Source organism: Symphalangus syndactylus, chromosome 13 (genome assembly GCF_028878055.3).
Source record: "Symphalangus syndactylus isolate Jambi chromosome 13, NHGRI_mSymSyn1-v2.1_pri, whole genome shotgun sequence".
Lineage (NCBI taxonomy): Eukaryota > Metazoa > Chordata > Mammalia > Primates > Hylobatidae > Symphalangus > Symphalangus syndactylus.
Window position 1 is genome coordinate 108,484,316 of NC_072435.2, and position 22,464 is coordinate 108,506,779.

Below are 22,464 nucleotides of genomic sequence, written 5' to 3' on the forward strand. Positions count from 1 at the left end.
GACTTTTAGCTAACAGATACTGCCAAACAGTTTTCCAAAGTGGTGGCACCATTTTTTTCCAGCTTTATTGAGATATAACTCACAGATAATATAATTCACCCATTTAAAGTGGACGATTCCATGACTTTTAGTATTCTCACAGAGTTGTGGATCCATCACCATAATCAACTTTAGAATATTTTCACTGTCCTTACAAAGAAACCCTGCACCCCCAGCACCTCCCCCAGCCTGGGCAACCACTAATCTCATTTCTGTCTTTTATAGATTTTCCTATTCTGTATACTTTATGTAGGTGGAATCTCAAAATATATGGCGTTTTGTGTCTGGCTTCTTTCACTTAGCATCATGTTTTCAAGGTTCACCTATGTCATAGCATATGTCAATACTTCATCTGTTTTTATGGCAGAACAATGCTACATGAATATATCACATTTTGTTGATCTGCTCATCAGTTGGTGAATACTGGGCTGTTTCTACTTTGTGGTTATTATGAATAATGAATAAAATGGGACAAGGGTAGATGGAGAAAGACCAAGGAGTAGTCAATTGCATTAAGTCAGGCAGGGATAGTGGCAGTTTGGATCAGCATAGTAGCAATGCAGGCTGAAAGGAGTAGGCAGATCCTAAATCTATTTTAAAGATCAAGCCAATACCATTTTCTGATAGCTTAGATGTAGAGTATTTTTTTTTTTAAAAAGGCAGGGACACATGGACACAGGAAGGGGAACATCACACACCGGGGCCTATCCTGGGGTGGGGGGCCAGGGGAGGGATAGCATTAGAAGAAATACCTAACGTAGATGATGGGTTGATGGGTGCAGCAAACCACCATGGCACATGTATACTTATGTAACAAACCTGCACGTTCTGCATATGTATCCCGGAACTTAAAGTATAATAAAAAAAGAAAAGAAAAAGAAAATGAAAAAAAAAAAAAAAAAAAAGGCAGGGATGACTCCACAACAACTAAGTCAGATGACTTGCTCAGTAGAAAGACCCCGGATTCGAGTTAAGAACTCTGGCCCACACACTGCTGGGGGTACGGTGGGCTTCCCTCAACATTCCCTCAACAGTGAATGGGAAGAGCTTGGATTTAGGTGAGGTGGTTCTTCCCTCTGGTGCATTTCTTTCCACGGGGTAGCTGTGACTTCCAGCAAGATACTTTCCCTCTTAGGGTCTCAGATTCCCTATCTGGAAAATGAAGAAACTGGATTTAGTTCTCTGACTTCTCTATCCCACTGGGTGTGTGGCATAAAGCAGGGACTTGGGAACTAAGGAGTGGCTGAATGATGGGGTGATGTCCTCTCTGGATTGATGTTTTCCAGGAGCACTAGACATCTACCATGACTGACACCGTGTTCAGCAACAGTTCTAACCGTTGGATGTACCCCAGTGACCGGCCCCTTCAATCAAAGTAAGTTGCTGCATCTTCCTGGGAGTGGCTTGTTTTGAGTCGATGAGGTTTTGACAGTTCTACAACTGAAGTTCTACACTTGAAAAAAAGAAGGAATAGCTTCCTTCCTTGAGGAAGGGGGAGAGGAACCTAGTGGGAGTTTAGTCATGAAAACATCTCCCCTAGTTTGACTATTTCGCGAGGTTGGAAGAACAAGATTAAATCCTGAGTTTCATGCTCCATAGAATAGGTGGCCTGGTGGACTGGAGAGAGAACTGACCTGGTGGTCAGAACCAGACTTGGGTTCTAGTTCTGGATATGAGCTAATTTACTGTGTGATGACAGGCAGGCAAATATCTTCCCCTCTTGGGGCCCTAGTTCCCTCATCGGTCAAATAAGGAAGTTGCACTAGATCAGAGATTACAAACTGGCAGACTCTGACCTGCAGAAGTGTGTGTATGTTTTTTTCTTTTTTATATTTTGGGCCGATCATGTAAAAATTGGGAGATTTCACATGAAAGTCCAGGTTTCTGACACGTCTTCAAAATATCAGAAGACCTGACAACACTGGACCACAATTTTGCCAACAGTTCAGCAGAAGACAAGTAGCAGCTCATATGTTTAGACTGGCAAGAGCTCTGCAGTTTTCCACAGTCCCCATCATTCCTTGTTGGTCTCTAATACCTGGCCTACTTTGGACATTTCTGTTACCCACCCATCCCAGTTGGTCTCCGTGGAACAGATGACCTCTAAGTTTCCTTAACTGTGAACTTCTGTCGATCTTATGTTGGACAGTATTTTAGGGTCAGTTTAAGAGTTTAAATTCTAGGTAGGACAGTTGAGGATATGGTTACTTTTGTAAAAAGAATAAATGTCAGTGTGTAGTTGTTGTGGCTTGCCCAAAGAATGAAGAAAGGCTTTTTTTTTTTTCCTTGAGACAGGGTCTTGCTCCGTTGCCAGGCTGAAGCGTAGTGGTGCAATCATAACTCATTGCCTTGACCTCCTGGGCTCAAGCAATCCTCTTGTCTCAGGCTCCTGAGTAGCTTGGACTACAGGCCAGCACCACCACGCCTGGCTAACTTTAATTTCTTTTCGTAGAGATAGGGTCTTGCTCTGTTGACAGGCTAGCCTCAAACTCCTGGGCTCAAGTGATCCTCCTGCCTTGGCCTCCCGAAGTGCTGGGATTACAGGTGTGAGCCACCACCCCTGGCCTACAAAGGCTTTTTAGCAAAGATTTTTCCTTATTGGAGAGCAGTGTTTCCCTAAACTTGGTCATTTGAGCACCACTTTCACAATTTTTACCTTATCTATGAAATAACATTATTGTTATTTTCTCTTAATTGGCTACTTATAAAATGTAAACACTCTATTTAACAAGAGCTTTTTTTAATCACAAATGGATGTAAGTGGATAATTAGTTCATGCTTTCTATGAACAAAGGCAACCATGAAGACAAATAATTAAAAAAACAATGTTATTACATTCTAGCTATAAACTGTAGCCTCACAGAGGCTCTGAGCCTGAGACTTGCTTCCCACTTAAAAAGGCAACTAGCAAGTGATAGAGAAGTGTTAAAGTCATATGAGCACTTTCTCCTTGAAGTACATAAGTTTGGAAAGGAGATTGAAATGGGAATGCCTTTCTTATTATTTCATATTGCCCTGTCATTTACTGTCTGATTAATTTTTCTTCTAATTTCTATTAAATAATCATTTCTCATTTTCTTAAGTGTATTCTATAACTTTCTAAATACTTGGGTTGTATATTTACCTCTTTAATATAAAACTTCCCTCTTTTCTAATATTAGTAATTATAAATGTGATACACAAAGTACCACATTCAAATGATCCCACAAGCTTCAACATATAGTATTTTCATTGTTTCTCATTTCTATGTATTTTAAAATTTCTCTTATGATTTCTACTTTACCCCAAGAGTGATTTAGAGGTATATTTAAAAATTTCTAGATGTTTGAGGATTCTTAATTTATTACTTTTTTTGTTGTTAATCTCAAATTTAATGGCATTTTAGTTGGAGAATATGGCCTATATGATACTTAGTCTTTGAAATGTGTTAAGATTTGGCTTATAACCAGATCTTAGGATATGCTCAACGAATACATAAGAAAAATGTGCATTCTATAATTATTGTTTGTAAGGTCACTCACATATCAAAACGAGACTATTAATTGTGTTTATAACTTTTTTTACATTTACTGCTTTTTAGTCTGCTTATATCATGTTGAAATGTCCTTCAATCACCATGGATGTGTCAATTTCTCCTTGTGGTTCTGTGAGATGGCTACAGGTTTAGAGTTGATCTATATTACTGAAAAATTGAACCTTTTATCATTATGTAATGTCTCTCTTTATCTCTAATAATGAATTTTTGTCCTAAACTCCCTTTTGTGCTATTAAAAAACAACATCAGCTTTCTTTAGCATTTTTTATCCTTTTATTTTTAATCTTTTAGTCCTCTTACATTTCGGGTAAGAGAGTATAAAGGGTATTTTTAGCCAGATTTTGTTTCTTTTGTTGTTGTTTAATTCAGTGTGGTAATCTTTGTCTTTTAGGTGATGATTTTAATCTATTTACAGATACTGTAATTATCAGCAAACTCTTTCTGTAAAGGACCAAATAGTAAATATTTCAGGCTTTTCTGGTCATAAAGTCTCCATTGCAGCTACGCCACTTTCACTGTTCCATTGCAAAATCAGCCATAGGCAATATGCACATAAGTGAGCATGGCATTTTTTTTTTAAATAAAAACAGGCAGCTGACTATATTTGGCCTGTAGGCTATAGTTTGCTGATCCATTATATAGTTTAACTTTTCTACTCTCTTGTTGTTTTTGTCTCTCTTTTTCTATGCTTCTTTTGTTTCTCTCCTTGCCTTTTATTTTTATTAATTGGTTAATTGGGCTTGGGGGTTTACAAATTCCATTTTTCTTGTTATTGGTTTCAAAGTCATATGGTTCCTTCCTATGATATCCATGGCTATCCTTAAAGTGTTACCATTCATAACTAAGCATGTCTGGAGTTACTCACTGTCTCAACATCTTCCTCTAGACAACACAAGGTGCTTAAAACACTCTTACAACATCTTAATTCCGACCCTCCTCACCTACATATGACTCTTCTCTAGTATCTTAGTTTAATCCTTTAACTCCGTATATTAGACATTATTATTTTATACTGACTTTTTTTTTTTAATTTGCCTGTCCTCTAGTTTTTTGGTTCAATGTTCAAATCTTCTGAATCTTGGTGCTTCTTGGGGCCACTTTGCTTCTTCCTGAAGTACAGCTTTTCATTTGGTAAAATTCTGTTGGTAAGCTCTCTCAGACTGTGTGTATCTTAAAACATCGATTTATCCCTTGTTCTTGAAGGTTGCAGCATTCTAGGTGGACTTTGAAGGATTGGTTGTGCTTTCAAGTGTCTGTTAAGCGTCTTAAGTCAACAAATTGCCCTTCCTCTGTAGATGGTTTTTCCCTCCACGTAAGCCCTTCTTTTTGACGTTCTGTAGTACGATGTGCTTAAGTGTATATTTCTTATTGTTTTTTTCTGCTTGGTGCGTGTTATGCTTCCTGAAACAGTGGATTCTTGTTTTTCTGCATGAAAATTCTAGAAATTTTCTAGTTCTAGAAAATTCTCAGCATTATCTCTTGCAATATTTTTCTTTCTTCAATTCTCCCTATTTTCCCTATCTGGAATCTGATTAGATAAATATTAGACCTCCATGTTGCTTATTCTGTCTCTCACTTTTTTTCTTTGAGTTGGGGTCTTGCTCTGTCTGTTCTCTCCTCCATATTTTATATCTCTTTACCTCTCTGCTGTATTTTGAGTAATTTCTTCACGTCTTTCATCCTGGCTATACTCTGTCTTAGAGCATATTAATTTGCCATTAAACCACTCATTGCATTTTAGAATTTAGTGGTTACATATTTTATTTCTAAAAATTATTCATTCTTTTTAGTATCTTCCTGACCATTTTTCATCTCTTGCCTCTTGCTTGTTTTTAATCCACATTTTATTTCTTTAAATATTTCACATATAGTAACTTCACATTCTGTATCCAATAATTATACCTGAATCAGTGGCATGCTGGATACGTACCATAAAAGCTCATTAGAATGGATGTTAAATTTTCAGGAATGTTGTGAGCCAGTTAATAAACATGGCCATTATTAAAAATTAAGATATATATTAGCCAGGAACTGTGACTCACACCTATAATCCCAGCAATTTGGGAGGCCAAGGCAGGAGGATCACTTGAGGCCAGGAGTTTGAGACCAGCCTGGCCAACACAGTGAGACTCCATCTCTACAACAAATTTTAAAAATTAGCTGGACGTGGTGGTGCATGCCTGTGGTCTCAGCTACTCAGGACGCTGAAGCAGGAGAATTGCTTGAACCCACAAGTTCAAGGTTGCAGTGAGCTATGATTATGCCACCACAGTCCAGCTTGGGTAACAGAGAGAGACCCTTTCTCTGAAATGAATAAATAAAGTTATACTTATAGTTAAATCATATTACACACAATGGTGATAAATACTCAAAGTTAAACATGTTTCAATTATTTCACTATCTTTTTTTTTTTTGAGAGAGTCTTGCTCTTTTGCCTAGGCTGGAGTGCAGTGGCACAATCTCGGCTCACTGCAAACTTCACCTCCCAGGTTCAAGCGATTCTTTTGCCTCAGCCTCCAAACGGGCTTTCACCATGTTGGCCAGGCTGGTCTTGAACTCCTGACCTCAGGTGATCTGCCCACCTTGGCCTCCCAAAGTGCTGGGATTACAGGTGTGAGCCACTGCACCTGACTTGTTTTACTACATTTTGATATTCTCTGTTATTTATGTCTATTATGCCTGTAAGGTGGAAATACTATATAAAGGTATGCTGCTGTACCTTTCTTCCCAGCTCTTCATTTAGTCACATCATGTTGGCATTTGAAATCAGCCTCCATAGGGCTCTTTCCCCAGAGAGTCAGTTGTTAAACATTTACCAGCACACCATTGCCTGAAGCCTCTGACCATGTAGGTCTGTTATTTGTCTTTCCTGCAGATTTTCACCATAATTACTTGCGCTTTGGATGCTCAGTCTGTGAGAATCCTAGGGACCTACCTTGGGAACATTTTTCTTCAGAGATGTTTATACTTGCTTCTGCCAGGAGTGAGATGTTCTGATCACCCAGAAACACTTTAGCTCCCTTTGAGGGTGCTGGCTGCATGTGAGGGTCTCCAGTTCATCTTCTGCACCCTGTCAGGAGCTCCACGTCAGCCCCTGGAATGTAATGTTGGTATTTGCATTGGTTTATTGCTCACAGCTCCCTGTTCTGGATTCAGTTTGTGGGATTCCCTTTTTTAAAAATTGCTTTATAGAGGTATAATTATACCTTCAACAGTACACAATTAGGGTAATTTAAAGCACAATTTGATAATTTTATATTTTTATTTTTTTTTTAGAGACAGTGTCTCACTCTGTCGCATAGGCCGGAGTGCAATAGCACAACCACAGCTCACTGTAGCTTCGACTGCCCAGGCTCAAGCAATCCTCCCATCTTGGCTTCCTGAGAACCTGGGACTGTCGGTGCGCATCAGTGCACCTGGATAAGCTTTTTTTAAATAGAGATGAGGTCTTGCTATGTTGCCCAGACTGGTTCCAAACTCCTGGCCTCCAGTGATCCTCCAGTCCTGGCCTCCCAAAATGGTGGAATTACTGGCATGAGCCACCATCAGCCATAAAAACATGTGTATACCCATGAAATCATCACAGTAATCAAGATAATGAACATATCCATCCATTGCCAAAACTTCCTTGTTACCCTTTACAGTTCCTCCTTCTTACCCCTCCCTCTCCCCACCCATCCCTAAGTCATCACTATTTAGCAATAAATTTGTTTGCATTTTCTGGAACTTCATATAAATGGAATCATCCAGTGTGTACCCTTTTTGCAAGGGAGCTATCTGTCTTCTTTCACTCAGTGTAATTATTTTGAGATCCAATCATATTATTTTGTATATCAGTAGTTTGTTTCTTTTAATTTCTGAATATTATTCCGTTATGTGAATATGCCACAGTTCATTTACTCATTCATCCGTTGATAAACCACAGGTTTGGGCTAGTACAAATAAAACTTTGGATAGACACATACTTTCATTTCCTTGGGGTAATTACCTAAGAGTGGAGTGTTTCAGTCACATGGTAGATGCCAGTTTAACTTTTTAAGAAACTGTCAAACTGTTTTTCAAGTTTATTGTATCATTTAAAATTTCCACCAGAAGTGGATGAGAGTTCCAGCTTCCCTACCACCTCAGCAGCACTTGGTATGATCAGTCTTTTTAATTTTAACCTTCTTGGTGTGTGTATAGTGGTATTTCATTGTGGTTTTAATTTGCATTTCCCTAATAATTAATGATGTTAGACATACCAATATAATTTTTTTTCATTCGTGTAACTTTTTGTTGAAGTATCTTTTCAAATCTTTTGTCCATTTTTAAAATCAGGTAATTCATCTTCTTGTTATTAAGTTTACAAGTTTCCTTATGTTATAGATAAAATCCCTTGTGGATATACATGTTGCAAATACTCTCTCCAAGTCTATTACTTGCCTTTCCTTTTCCATAACAGGGTCTTTTGAAGAGAAAAAGTTTTTAGTTTAATTAAATCTATTTGGTTTATTTGTTTAGAAAGGGAGAGGGATCTTGGAGAATTTCCTTACTTTCTAGAAATCCCAGAGCTGCATTTTTTTAAAAGTTTGCTTTAATTTTTCTAGGATCTAATTTTATATTGGTGAAGGGTCTTTCTGAATATTTAGTTTACCCATATACTCCAAAGCAAATGTCTCATGTCTGTTTACTACTTCTATCTAATACCTCCTCCAGTTCTACAAGTTTTACGGTTTTGAAGACACTATTGAACTCTGTTGGTTTCCTTTTCTCATAGGAAATTGCTAGTTTCCAAAGCCCTTTTCACGATGTCTTCTTGGAGCCAAACTTATTTTGCAGAGAATATTTCCTCAGCCAAAAAGTGTGTCTTTGTAAGATAAACAGTTGCCTGAAGGGTGGATGGGGTAAAATATTTATTTTATTTAAGAAATGTCAGTTAATTAAAATCCCATCCATCAGAGGTTTACTTTAGTCGATATGAAGCCAAACAATTTGCCTTACAATTAAATTAAAATTATCTGAACAGTCTGGACGCCATTTCATTAAAGCACTCCTGGGCTCCCATGAAACATCTTGGCATTCTGAATGCATCTGGCTGGCTTGATTGCTGCTGCCTCTTCTTCAGATATTAAAATTATTTTCCAATAAATGCTAATGGGTGAATTACAGTCATCACACATGCTATCTAGTCTGCTGCTGTGGTGGTGAACTAATGCAGACACTTATAATGTCTTTCTCCAGAAAATTAACAAATCTAGTCATAATTAACTGCTGGCTAGCCAGATACGCTTCCTGCTTTTGTTATTTTCAAATGTCTTTCTCTCTCACCCTCCTTAAATTTAATGATCACGTTTGAAACCAACAACAGGGGAATTTGAGAGAAATGAATGCGTCTGCTCCTTGCTTGGTTAGGGCAATGGTTCAGTTCTTCACGTTAAGAATACATGGGGCAAAATGCTGGTCTTTGACAGTTGATACTTCTATCTAGCGTTTAAGTCTGCAAGCCAGAGAGTGCCAGACATGGGAGGAGGAAACTGAGGCACAAAGAGACGATATGACCTGCTTTTGGTTGCATGCCTCATAAACGGAGATGCTGATCTCCGGTCTAGAGTGGAAGAACTTGCTTCCCCAAACTGGGGAACTTACAAGGGCTACTGTTCAGGGCCGATTGCTCTCCCTAGTGTGGTCCTTGTCCCCCAGTGTTTGAAATAACAGAAAGCAAGAATGATGATGGCCGTGAGATCGTTCAGTGTTTTCTTTTTAGTGCCCTTAAACCATTATTCAAATACATACATGATCAGCTCGGTTAATTAATAAGCCAAACTGGCTGGTCAATTTAATCAAAGATGTGGATTTCATAACGCTATGTTGAAGCAGCCTTGTTTTAGATATGCTGAAATAAGGTAATAATGGCTGAAACAAAACGGAATTAGGTCATCATAATTCAAACTACGTGAGTGTTGCATCCAGACAGTGTTGATATTGTTATGATTTCTTACCTAACTTTATTCATTTTTTTCTTTCTCTCCTTTCTCTGCCTTCCTTCAGTGATAAAGAACAGTGAGTATTTTATAACACTTATTTATTTATTTTTTTTTACAAACTGTATTTTCTCACTTTCTCTGATCAAGGTGGCTTGCCCCTAAAGAGAGATGGTTAAAAAAGGAACTAGCACATTTTAAATATTTTTTTAAAAAGCTAAGTTAAAAAAACACCCACACCCATCTTAGGAAAAAATATTTATAAAATAAAAAAAACCTCATACCAAACTTGATAAAAGGATGGAAGATATTTCTTAGCCCTCAATTCTTATTAGTGATTTGTAGGATTTCAGCAAGTTTATTGGCCACTCAGTGCCCTTGTTTCTGCAGCATTTTGCTGAAGAACACTGTTCTGCGATAAGGAAAATGTTAACTCTAATAACTGCTACCATGAATAAAAGATGATGATGAGCAGGGCAGGGCTCTGGATTGTCATGTGCTGTACATTCGGTCTTTGTCGCCTCATCAGAGGTCATCCTGATTTCCCAGCAAAACACCTTTGACGCAGAGGCCCTATCTTTTCTCACAACTTTTGTGTTTTTAATTGGATTCATTTCCTAAATATGCATGACAGATTGGATGACGGGTCCAATAAATGAGCAGCCAGACTGTAAAGCAGCCCCATCTTCAGTTGCGTGCACACATTCAGAAACTATGGAAAGTCATTTTTACCTCCCTCCCCGCCATCATGGGACTCTGGGACTCACGGTCCCTGTGGCCTGGGACACAGCCCTTCACTTCCTTGAGCCTTGGTTATCTTGTTTGTAAAATAGGCACAATAACCCTGCCCCTCCCTCCTCACTGGCTGGTGGTGGGATCAAATGAGATGTTTGCAGGAAAGCGTTATCAACTGTAAAGCTTAACCAAACAAAGTTAGATGAAGGTGTGAATTACAGCCTTGTCTTACCCTTATGTTTATATAGAGGAATCTTGCATAACTTTTTCAGCTTTTTTGGACCCAAATAACATTATCAGGCCCAGAATGCGCTAAAGATTTAGTTAACACAGCTAATACTTAGCCAGGAGACCCAGGAAAATTCTTCTCCCTGCCCTGTGCCTCAGTTTCTCCATATGTCAGGTGGGAGCTTTGAACAAGCTGCCTTGTAAAGACTATTTGAATGCTCTACAAGCTCTGTTGTTGGCTGGCAAGACCTTGGACAGACAAGATCTGCTTTCTATGAAATCATGAATATATTATTCAGACATGCTGGAGAGAGATGCTGAGTCATTGTCAGATTACAAATATGAACATCACAAGAGAGAAGTTCATGACTCCAAAAGGTCTCAAGGCTCTTAGAGGCTTCATGAATGCTGCAGGTTGAAAGGTAGCATGTTCATCCTCTTACCCTCTGTCCTTCATCCCCAGGCTCCTCCCCTCCTTCCCTCCCTCCCTCCCTTCCTCCCTCCCTTTCTTTCTCCCTTCCTCTATTAATAAACACTTACCCCAAGTACCTACTAAATACCAAGCACCATGCCAAGCACCAGGGACACAGTTAACCAAGTGTAAAATATGTCTAGTGGAGTCTACAAACAAATAAAGGGCCAGTCACCAACAAATACACTCCAGTATGTGCAGAGCTATAATCATAGAATCACAGTGGACTGTGGAGCACAAAGACAGTCACCTAGCTCAGACCCGAGGGTGATGATGGAGAGCTTCCTGGAAGAAGTGATGTGTAAGCTGAGACCAGGAGAGGGAGGAGCACTATGTGGAGCAGACAGAGGAGCTCCCAGTGGGGGACACGGCATCTGCCAAGCCCAACTGAGAGAGAACATGGGATTTTATAAGAACAGAATGGAATTCAGTCTGGCTAAAAAGATTAACAGGAGCCCCAGGTCCCGTTGGCATTCTGAGGATGTGGGGGACCCACAGCATCCCTTCTGCACTCCCATTAGTCTGGTTGGGGTAAATTTCATCCAAAGGGGCCTTTATGACAGCTGGGCACGGGCAAAACGTTCTGTGGTATGGCTGCCCCTCCTTTCCTTCAGGATTCATTAAAATCCCATTCACTGTGCTATAAAGAGACTTCCTGCAGACACCTGCCCATGTTGGCCTCCAAGGGGAAGGGAGGGGGAGAAGAAGAAAGAAAAGAAAAAGGTTTAATTTTCTGCACACCTCTGCTGTTGAATGCTTCAGAGCCTTCGTGCCCTGACAGCATTTCCATCATCCCACTCTTTAGGGAGCTATAATTTATTAATAGAGACATCTGGCGAGTATTTATTATGTGACTATTGTGTGCATGCAATGAAGAATCAAGGTGGGAGGCAGGAAAGATATGGGAGGCTGCCCTTTGCACTATTTCAGGGGGAAACATCTATGAGGGGCTTCCACCTGGAGTCTGGGTTAATTTCCTTTTGTCTCGGGGTCCGCTGAGGCTGGCCTTGGTGGATGGTTTCATTCTGACCCCTCATGGTGCACCAGAGCAGGTGCCTTCAGGTAGCAGATGAAGCACATTGAGAAGGCCGGTTTCTCAAGTCCTGGACCATCCTCTCTCCAGTCACGATTCTCGGCAATTCCCTTTGTGAGTCTCAGGCATCTGGGAAAATGAGCAGGTTACCTACGGTGGTCTTTAGACTTTTTCTTAGCAGTGAAAGTCTTTCTTTGAATAATACTTTATTCAGAAGCTAAATATTTGAGACAGATAAGAGTGGAGCTGGATAAAGACTTTTAGTGGCTGAAAGCATTAAAAATATCATGGTAAACATTATACAACTGGACTTTAACATAATGCTAAACTGTAAAATAAGTGTAGGAAGTTTAACAAGTTTCACTCTTTTTTTTTTTTTTTTTTTTTTGCCATGGTGAATAATGTATCAGTTAGCTTTCGCTGTGTAACAAACCATCTTAAAACTCAGTGACTTAGAACAGTTACTTGTTCTCAGGGATCTGGGCTTGGTGAGTGGCTCTGTGGACTTTGGCTAGGCTCATTTATGCATCAAAGGGTTGGCTGATCTAAGATGACAGTGGCTGGAATGATACATTCTTTTCCACATGCCTCACCTTCTAACAGGATATCCTGGGTTTTCTCATGGTGATGGCAGGGTACAAGAGTAAACAGAAACACACAAGGCCTTCGGAGGCATTGCCTCTGGACTAGTGCAACATCACTCCCCTGCGTTTTATTTCCCACAGCAAGTCCTAAGTCTGGGCTAGATTTAAGGAGTAGGAAAATAGACTCTAGAGCCAGACGTGGTGGCTCATGCCCAGAATCCCAGCACTTTGGGAGGCCAAGGCAGGCAGATCACTTGAGGTCAGGAATTTGAGACCAGCCTGGCCAACATGGTGAAATCCTATCTCTACTAAAAACACAAACCACTATCTGGGTGTGGTGGTGCATGCCTGTAGTCCCAGCTACTTAAGAGGCTGACACGGGAGAATTGCTTGAACCCAGGAGGTGGAGGTTGCAGTGAGCCAAGATTGTGCCACTGCACTCCAGCCTGGGCAACCGAGTGAGACACCATCTCAAAAAAAAAAAGGAAAGAAAGAAAGAAAAGAAAAGAAAATAGACCCTGACTCTTTGGTGATCAATTTCAAATTCACATGGCATAGGGCGTGGATTCAGAGAAGAGTGAAATATTAGGGACATCCTTACAATAAACCATATTTCATGCTCTTACTAAAATATTAGATATTAATTTTTTCCCCAATGTTTGTCTCTTTTTTTCTTCCTAAATTTTTAAGTTTTTTTTGACATAAAATAGTTTACATATTTTTGGGGTACATGTGATATTTTGGTATCTATATACAATGTAGAATAGTCAAATCAGGGTAATTAAAATACACATCACCTCAAACATTTATCATTTATTTGTGTTGAGAATATTTTAATTCTAATCTTCTAGTTATTTTGAAACATACAATAAATTATTGTTAACTATAGTCATCCTATTCATTGTGCTGCCAAATATTAGATCTTATTCCTTCTATCTACAAGTATTTTTGTACCCTTAACCATCCCGACTTTATTCCTTCCTCCCCTGGAAATGCAAAGTCTCAAGCCCCACCGCAGGCCTTCTGAACCCAAATTTCCGCAAAAGGCCCAGAAATCTACATTCTGGCTGGCTCACCAAGTGAATCTTGGGCGTGCTAAAGTTTGAGAAGCGATGAGCTCTATCACAGGCTGGCCCTCTGCACTGCCCAGAGGCTTGTATAGGTTCAGACCAGTACCCAGATGGGGTTTACATTATCTTTTCCCAGTAAAGGTGTTTAGGTTCTAGAGTGGGCAGTAAAATGCCTTCTAAAATAATAATAGGTGTATTTTGGGTAGGGGCATGCAACCAATTCCCCCCTTCCACCTAAAAGGCAGCTCTGAGCATTTCTTCCTGCAGCCAGGACATGGCACATTGCTCTTTGCAGATTAGCCAGTGGTAGACAGGCCCTATAGAGCCCCCAAATTCTTCATCATCTGGGGGAAATGTGCTTGTTTTCATTCCCGTTCACGTCACACACACCATCAGCATTTTAAGCCAGTGATGGGCTCTTGGTGTCTCTATACTTTACATTCCCCTAGTTAGACCAATCTACTGTGATCCTCAGAATGACGCCCTGTTAAACTTGGTGTGGTGATGCACACCTCTAGTCCCAGCTACTTGGGAGGCTGAGGTGGGAGGATTGCTTAAGCCCAGAAGCTCAAATCCAGCATGGGCAACATAACAAGACCTTGTCTCTTAAAAAAAAAAAAAAAAAAAAAAAAAAAAAAGCCTCACTGGAAAAAATATACAAACAAAAAAGATATTTGGAACCAACAGTCAGAAGTTCCTGAGATTCATGCTTCCTCTAAACTCAAGAGCCACGGATAATTAAGATGAGGGGGGCAGGGGGTCTGGAAGAGTTGACTATGGCCTGGCCTGGGAGATAGAACGTGAGATTGGACCATCTGGCTGCCTTTTAGAAGGGCAGGATAGCATGGTGGTTCGGAGCACAAGACATCCCTCCTGGAGTCGGCTTTGCTGCTTCAAGCGTGTGGCCTTAGGCAAGTGATTAACCTCTCTGAACTTTGGTATACTCGAGAGGAGAATAATGTTTACCTCATAAGATATTGCAAAAATTAAACAACACAGTAAACGTAAACCCTATGACATTAATATTATTATTAACTCAACTTGACAGATGGAGATTTGATTCCAGAGAGGTAAAATACTTTCCCCAAAGTCACACAGTGCCAGGGTTTGAATGCAGATTGATCTGAATCTAAAGCTCAAGGTTTTTGTTTTGTTTTTTTTGTCCGTTGCATCCTAATATCTCAGTAGATTCTGGTCTGGGGTTAGTGTATGCAGATGAGAAAGGAAATCTGGGAGCTGCAGGAAGGATTGGTCCAGGTTTCTGAAAGTTCATTTTCTCCAGCATTCATTCCTGCCACTTAAAGTCATCTAGGTTAGTTGGTCTCTCTCTCCTTCTCTCTCTCTCTGTCCGTCTGTCTCTCTGTCTCTCTCTCCTGAATAGCTAAATCAACTAGGCTCATGTTTGTGCAGATGGGCAAGGAATTGATTTGGACACTGCTACTACCATGGCTTTAAGGTGTCAAAGAGGTTCCTGATTTCAAATGCCAGTCAGTGATCCAGGCTGCACGTTTTGTTTCATTCCACTGGGTTCTTCCCACCCCTGGGTCAGTGACTCATTGTCTTCCCTACTCTTCCCTATCAAAACATTCTATTCATTCATTCTTTCTTTCATTCAGATTCAGTGCCCACTATATGTGTAGTGCTATTAGGTAATTTTTCACTGAATTGCCACTGTGGCAAGGATTTGAGACACAGTTTCATACCAAAAATATTTAATAAGAAGAAAAAGAAAACATAAGTTCACCTTTTTGGAGCATTTACCAAGTCCTAGGATCTACACTAAACACTTTATATACATGGTCTAGTTGACCCTCATATGAGCTTGATGAGCTCATTAGTAAGTATTCCCTTTACTAGATGAGGGAACTAAGGCTCAGAGATGTAACCTGTTCCTAAGGTTGCACATCCAGGCACGGCAGTGCCAGAAAAGGAATCAGAGCTATATGACCCCAAAGCCCACTCCTGCGTCCCCCTCTCTTAGGTTACTGTATCTTCATAGCAGCCAGGGCTGTCATTGTAGGCAGCCACCAGGTCTGCTTAGGTTGAAGGGCTACTCTGCCAGCAGCTAGCTAATGAGTTACTGTGAAAAATGCCAGCACTCACCTGGAGAGGCAGTCCCACGAAACTGTGGAGCACATCTCAGTTTACTTGCAAAGTTCCTGGTGCAATTCATCCCTCACTAGAAAGTTAGGGCATCCTGGTAGATTAAGAGGATGGTCACAATAGCAAGGGCTGCTGTTTCCTGGGCACTTGGCATGCACTTTCATATTTAATCTTCCCAAGGGCCCTGTGATGCATGCCCTATTAACATTCCCAATTAACAGACCAGGAAACTGAGGTGCAGAGCAGAGCAGAGGCCCAGCACATACTGCCAAGAAGTGTCAGACCCAGGCTTCCACTCATTAACTCTGCCAAGTCAACAAGGGCTCAAATTGGCACATAGTAGGCCCTCTGGGTATTTTCTGGATTGGATACACTTCTCTAACTTGTCCAAGGGGAGCAATACTTTGGTCTCCGGCTTCGGTCTTTAACAAGATCCCAAAACTGGACACAGCTGCCATCCTGTGTCCAGAAGCCCTTGGCAAGGATCGTATCCCAAGGACCGATTCTTGAGGCCCTCGTGCCCACATTGCTTCTCGACTCAGGAAGACCTAGACAAGCCCATTCCATCCCCAGAGAGCAAAAGCTTTGGTCTGAAAAACTGATCTTGTTTCTGTCTGTTTGCTTCTGGAATTAAAACATGAAAATCCACAGGAGGCTTGCAGGTTCCCACTGAGACCAATCGGCGACATTTTCAAACACGATGAGCTGTTTGTCAACTACGTGTTCTGGAGCAGAGGATGGGGGAAGGGTTTGGAAATGTGCCAGCAGCCTCCAGCAGAGCTGCTCATCTGCAGTCTGCAGATGGAGGCAATTAACCTAGGCAGGGCCTCTCAGGGACCCCCAGCCCTGCTTATGTCTCTGGAGCCATGTGTGTTCAGATGCTTGCATTTCCTGTGCACAATAACACCGGCAATGGTGTGGTGGTGGGGTGTGAGCCGTTGACTTCAGGTCAGGCTGGCTCCTGACCAGATTCTAAGCTGCAGGAATGTGTCCTTGGAGGGTCTTCACTGGGGACTAGACCCAGAATCTCACATGTGTTCAGTTTTGGTCACTGAGCTGCTTTGTAATGGCAGGAAATAAATAAAGGGGGATCAGCAGAGAAATCCAGGAAGAGACGTGGCGGCAAAGAAGGGAGAATAGGGGAAGGTGAAGTGTCCATTTCCATGGAAACTGATGAGACTTGGGAGTGGCTGAATTCCGTTATGACTGAGGCTCTTTGGGAAGGGTAGGTGATCTTCATTATACAGGAGTCCACTGTATCCTTTAAAAGTAACGGGAAGAAACAGCAGGCTGAGGGATATTGGCACACCAAATGGAAGATCTTCCCAACAGTATGGTACAGACTCTACATAAAGAGAGTGAGGCCTCCATCACAGGGGGCATTCAAGCAAGGATGGAAGGATATCTGCCAGGAATGCCACAGCAGGCAGACTTTAAAGTGATCCCCACCTCTTGGTGTTCATGCCTTCGTGTAATGCCCTGACCCTGAGTGTAGGCAGGACCTGAGCCTTGCTTCTAGGCTATAGAATACAGCAAAGGGGATGAGCTGTCACTCTTGGGATCACATTATGTTATATAAGACTCTGTCTTGGGTGACAGGAGCTAGAGATGCTCCTTGTGTACTTGATGAAGGAAGTGGTCCACAGGATGGGATCAGAGAGGTCCACATGATTAGGAAATGTAGGCAGCCTCTAGTAGCTGGGGTAGGGACTCCCTCAACAGCCAACAAAAGGCCATGGCCCTCAGTCATACAGCTGCAAGCAAATTAATTCTGCCAATGACACAAATTTGCTTAGAAGCTAGTTCTTCCCCTATCAAGCCTCCAGATGAGAACATGGCCCAGCCCATACCTTGATTGCAGCCTTGTGAAATCCTGAGCAGAAGACCCAGTTAAGCCAAGCCCAGACTCCTGACCCCTAGAAACTGTGAGAAAATAAGTGTTTGTTAGTTTAAGCCCCCACATTTGTAAGAATGTGTCATGCAGCAATAGAACATGAATCCAGACACTGTGGGGAGGGTGCTACCAGTCTGTCTCTATCCTCCTGCTGGACTGGGTTTCCTAGTTATCTGATAACAAATCATCTCAAAAAAGTGGCTTAAAATTATAGAAACCATTGATTATTCCTCACAGTTTCTGTGAGTAGGAATAGGAGGGTGCCAGGGAAGCCCTGGCGCAAGGTCACTCAAGCAGCTGCAGACATGTCACCTGGGGCAGCAGTTATCTGAAGGCTTCATAGGGGATCGAGGAGCCGCTCATGTAGCTGGCAGTTTGGTGCTAGCTGTTGGCTGGGGGCCTCAGTTCCCCTCCATGTGGGCCTCTCCAACGGGGCTGTTTGAGTGTCCTCACAACATGGCGGCTGGCCAAGAGACCAAGGTGGATGCTTCAGTGTCTTTTATGACTTGGAAGCCACACAGCGTCACTTCCACTGTATTTAGTTGGTCACACTGGATCAGCCTTGATTCAGCATGGGAGGGGACTACACACAGGAGGGTAAGAATAACAGGAGGCAGGGACCTCTGGGGACCATCCTAGAGGCTGGCCACCATACTGGTCTTCTTTCCCTCTAGCATGCTGCCTGCTTGCTCTACTCCAGCTTTTTTGCAAAGACCATTCCCTTTGCCAGACTCAATCTTTCCCCTCCCTTCCATCACCCCTTCAGCTTACCTTTGAGGTCTCAGCAGGAATCAGTCATGGCTTTGTGGAGCCCAAAGCTTGTATACTTAAGGGGCCCTCTTCAAGATCAAAAAGACAAAACCAGCTTGCTTCTGCAAACTTTCCTAATCACATGACCATTGCTAGCGCCCATCCTAGGGCCTCGGGAGGTGCCTGTGCGAACAGGGGGCCCTGAAGCTTCATCTTCACCAGGATCACAATGAATTCTCTTCACTTCCTCAAGAAGCTCTGCCCAATCTCTAGGCTGAGTAACCTCCATTGCTTCAGTCTCCCTGCATGTCACCTGTATAATTAGGCATTTAACATCTCCTTTGGCCACCAGGGACCAGGTCTTATTCAAAAACTCTTTTTATGTACTTGCTGTCAGAGAATGATCTAAATGCATGGACACAATAGAGAACCAGGGCCAGATAAGGTCCGTGCCATCCTGTAATCTATGTTCTGGTGGGAGATAAAAGGGAAATAAATATATAATAAGAAAAAATTTAAAAGATAACTTCAGCTAGAGACGAGTGCAATGGAGAAAGTGAACCAGGGCAATGAGAGATCAAAGACAGCCTCTCTGAGACCAGGATGATGAGAGGGAAGATCCAGGGAGATAAGTGTTCCTGGCAGGGGGAACTGCAAGTGCAAAGGCCCCCGAGGCAAAAAGAAGACTTCCGTGTTTAAGATGGAGCAGAGAGGCCAGTGCGCCTGGAGCCTAGTGACCAGGGGAGCAAGGGGCAATGAGGACAGAGGGGCAGGTAAAGGACAGACCAGGTAAGACTTTGCAGAATAAGCAAGAAGTCTGGATTTTATTTTTATCAAGGTAAAATTCACGTACCCTAAAAGTAATCATTGTAAAGCATACAATTCAGTGGCATTTAGTATCTTCACAATGTTGTGCAACCATCACTTCTGCCTAATTCTGGGCTTTATTCTAAGTCAATGAGACACCACTGCAGAGTTCTGAGCAAGGGGTTTGAGCAGTGTTATCATGTGCTCATCCCAGAGGCAACCCATCCAAGGCCACACGTGGGAAGGCAAGGTGTGTTTCCACCAGAATTTCCCCAGGCTGCGTCCTCCTTCCCTTTCTGGAAACAAGACTTGCCCCAAGACATCTGCTTCCCTTTTCCTTCAAACTCTTCCTTCTCTGCTCTTCAGAGCAAGCTAGCTAAGGTGGGGGGATGGCAGAAGATGGGAAGGAGGGAGGAAGATGGGCTTTTAATTTCCAGCTTCCAATGTCAAAAGGCAATTTCATGCCTGCTGCTGTGATTAGGCCAGCAGAAGGGACCAAGGCTGGCAGCTAATGGGGGGCTGGCTCCTGAGGATTCAGAGTTCCTGATTTTTTTCCCTCATAGGGACAAGAATTTCTAGTGGTGTTCAACCCTGCCTTCCACTCCAGTGATGCACCTCAGAGCCTTGGGTCATGGACCATGGTGTTAGTGGAGAGGATACTAATTTGTCATAGACCACAGCCTTAACTCTGTTCCCAGCAGCCTCTGATTGTCTGAACCATTGCTGGGGCCACGGGTCCCATTCTTTCCGTCTCATGGAGGGTAAATGTGCAGGCTGCCCGGGTCTGAATCCTGCCGCTGCCACTTGCCAGCCACACAACCTTGGGCAAGTGCTCTAATTTCTCCATGCCTCAGCCTCCTCACCAGGAAATAGGGACACAAACAGCCCCTGCCTTGTAGGGGTGATGTGAGGATTGAATGAGGTAATGCAGGCACACGGGGGACTTACATGAGAGATAATAAGCTGATGCGGGCACACAGTGGGCATGTGTGAGAGATAATTAGGTAATGTGGGCACCAATAGATGTTACGTCAGTGTTCGCTTAAAAAGAAAAGGCAAAAAGAACACAAGATAGAACCCAAAATGTTACCAGAGACTTTGAGGCTGGAAATCTAGACATTTATGTGAATTCAAGAGATTTTTGGAACCTAATTGGCAACCAGTTTAAACTTATTTTAAAAAACTCCGTGGCCCCCCAAAGCCATCTCTCTGCCAGGCAGATGCTGTGGTCAACCTGGGACCCAGGGCTTCAGACTGCCTGTCCTGAATCATTTCCACTCCAGTTATAGAAGTCTACTATTCTGGAATATTTTCTGAAATATCTTTACTCTCCAGGTTTCCATGAGCTTGCTGAAAATGTCATGGAGTGTCTACTGTGTACTAAGCACATAGCAAAATAAACTCATCAGAAGCCTAAGAGGGAAGTATGTGTGTCCCATCGCACAGAGGAGCACACTGAGGCTCTGAGAGAGATGATCCTTTTGCCCACAGTTCCCCAGACAGTGAGTTTCCCAGCAGGACTTTGAACTACTGTTTTCTGCCCACCCTCACACCTTCCCAAATTTCCTTTCAGGCTTCAGGCAGGCTGGTCTGTCCACCCCAGTGGTCAGCCTGACAGGCAGAGGAAGCAGGAAGAGCTGACTGATGAGGAGAAAGAAATCATCAACAGAGTGATCGCTCGAGCTGAGAAAATGGAAGAGATGGAGCAGGAGCGAATCGGGTGAGGCTTAACACTTCCCATTCACCCCAGAGCCGCTGTGGCAGGAGGGTGTGCTGGGCTGGAGCAGGGCTTTGGCCTCAAACAGGGTGTGCTGGGCTGCCTCTGGGCTTTGCCATTTGTGACTTACGGGGCCACCTCCCCGCCCCACCCCCTTCCCCACTGGCAGACGTGGGATCTTTGTTGCATGAGTTGGGAGAGCTGGGAGAAGAGAAAAGGGACTAGAGGAGAGAGTGGGCTGCGAGTGTGGAGGTTCTTGGCTGGGGGTGCATTGAAGAAGGGGCAGGGGGAGGGGTCTTGTGGTAGGGAAAGAGGAGATGTCATTGGAGGCTGCAAGAAGCGGGTGGGTGTGAGCATCAGGTGTCTCCGCTAATCACAGCTGCATAGGGATGTGTTTTGGAGATGAGAGCCACGTAGGTGTCAGAAGGTACAGCTGAGGGCAAGGTTAGGAGGACAGAGAGTAGATAAAAAAAGAGTGTGTGAAAGACAGAGCATGTTTGAAATTAGTTACATAAGACAATCGGAGAAACCAGTCCTATAACAGTCAGGCAGCGTGTGAGTGAGGAAGCAGAGGTTAACCTGATGGGTCCGGACTCCAAGAACCCGGGGTCCCATGCCAGCTCCCCACTTGCCTGCTGTGGATCTTGGGCATGTTGCTTGACCTCTCTGAGCCCCAGTTTGCTAACTGGCAGAATGGGGGAAATAACAGTAATTATCCTATAAGACTCTTGTAAGCGTTGAGATGACGCATGCACAGTTCCTGACCCAGGCTCTGGTGACAGTAAGTGTTTAATAAATGGTAGGAAGGAGGGGAAAGTGTGGCTCAGAGGGCGGGGATAATGAAAACACATGTTTGGGAGAGAAGCAAGGCTTATAAGAAGGATGTGTGAAGAATCAAAGAGAGTGACAAAATCAATGGGCAGGGACAGTACTGGAGAGCAAGGAGTGGCATGGGTGTGGGCTGGAGCTGGGGGACTGGGGAAAATGTGGGGCATCATCAGGGTGGGAGGAGTGACTGAGAGAAGGGAGTGAGGGTATGTGTTTGGGGGGCTCTTGGTATAAATGGAGACTGGCTGCCGGGATACAGAGAGGCCACTGGAGTGGTTTTCCTAGACCCGAATATCAAACAGGAAATGGGAAGGCAGGATGCTGGGACACCGCCTCCACCCTGTGCCCCTCCCCAAGCCCTTCTGCCAGGGGCAGCCATTGCCAACTGCTTACAGCGGATTTGGGCACCGAGGTGCCCACTGATCTCCCTACCCAGACACTCAGCCAGGGGTTAACGAGGTTCTTGGATGGAAAATGATGCTCTGGGGATGCAGGAAGTGGATGCCTTTGATTTGAGCCTCTGCAGATAATTGCACTCAGGGCAGGCTGGGGAAATCGGAGGTGTTGTTGACAAGTGACAAATACCTGCCACAGGATGTGTCAGCTTCACACTTGACCCTCTGTCAGCGTCCTCGGGTGGTCACCAAGGGGATGGGTCTGAGAGGCTTGCTTATGGGGTTAGGTTTTTATTTTGCTTTGCTTTTTAAAA

General features: G+C 43.0%; 1 protein-coding gene across 6 annotated transcripts in view; it reads left to right on the top strand.

Moving 5' to 3' along the window:
- Nucleotides 1-22,464, top strand: part of RPH3A (rabphilin 3A) — a 331,945-nt gene that overhangs the window by 254,688 nt on the left and 54,793 nt on the right. For 4 of the 6 annotated variants that reach the window (XM_055236769.2, XM_063614450.1, XM_055236770.2 and 1 more), the window contains 3 exons: nucleotides 1,326-1,414; nucleotides 9,602-9,613; nucleotides 20,784-20,930. In XM_055236769.2, coding sequence (XP_055092744.1) covers nucleotides 1,344-1,414; nucleotides 9,602-9,613; nucleotides 20,784-20,930 — 230 coding nt within the window. In that variant the 5' untranslated portion in view covers nucleotides 1,326-1,343. Of the gene's footprint in view, nucleotides 1-1,325; nucleotides 1,415-9,601; nucleotides 9,614-16,955; nucleotides 16,985-20,783; nucleotides 20,931-22,464 lie in introns of those variants that run through there. The other 2 variants (XM_055236771.2, XM_063614451.1) reach the window with 2 other exon arrangements.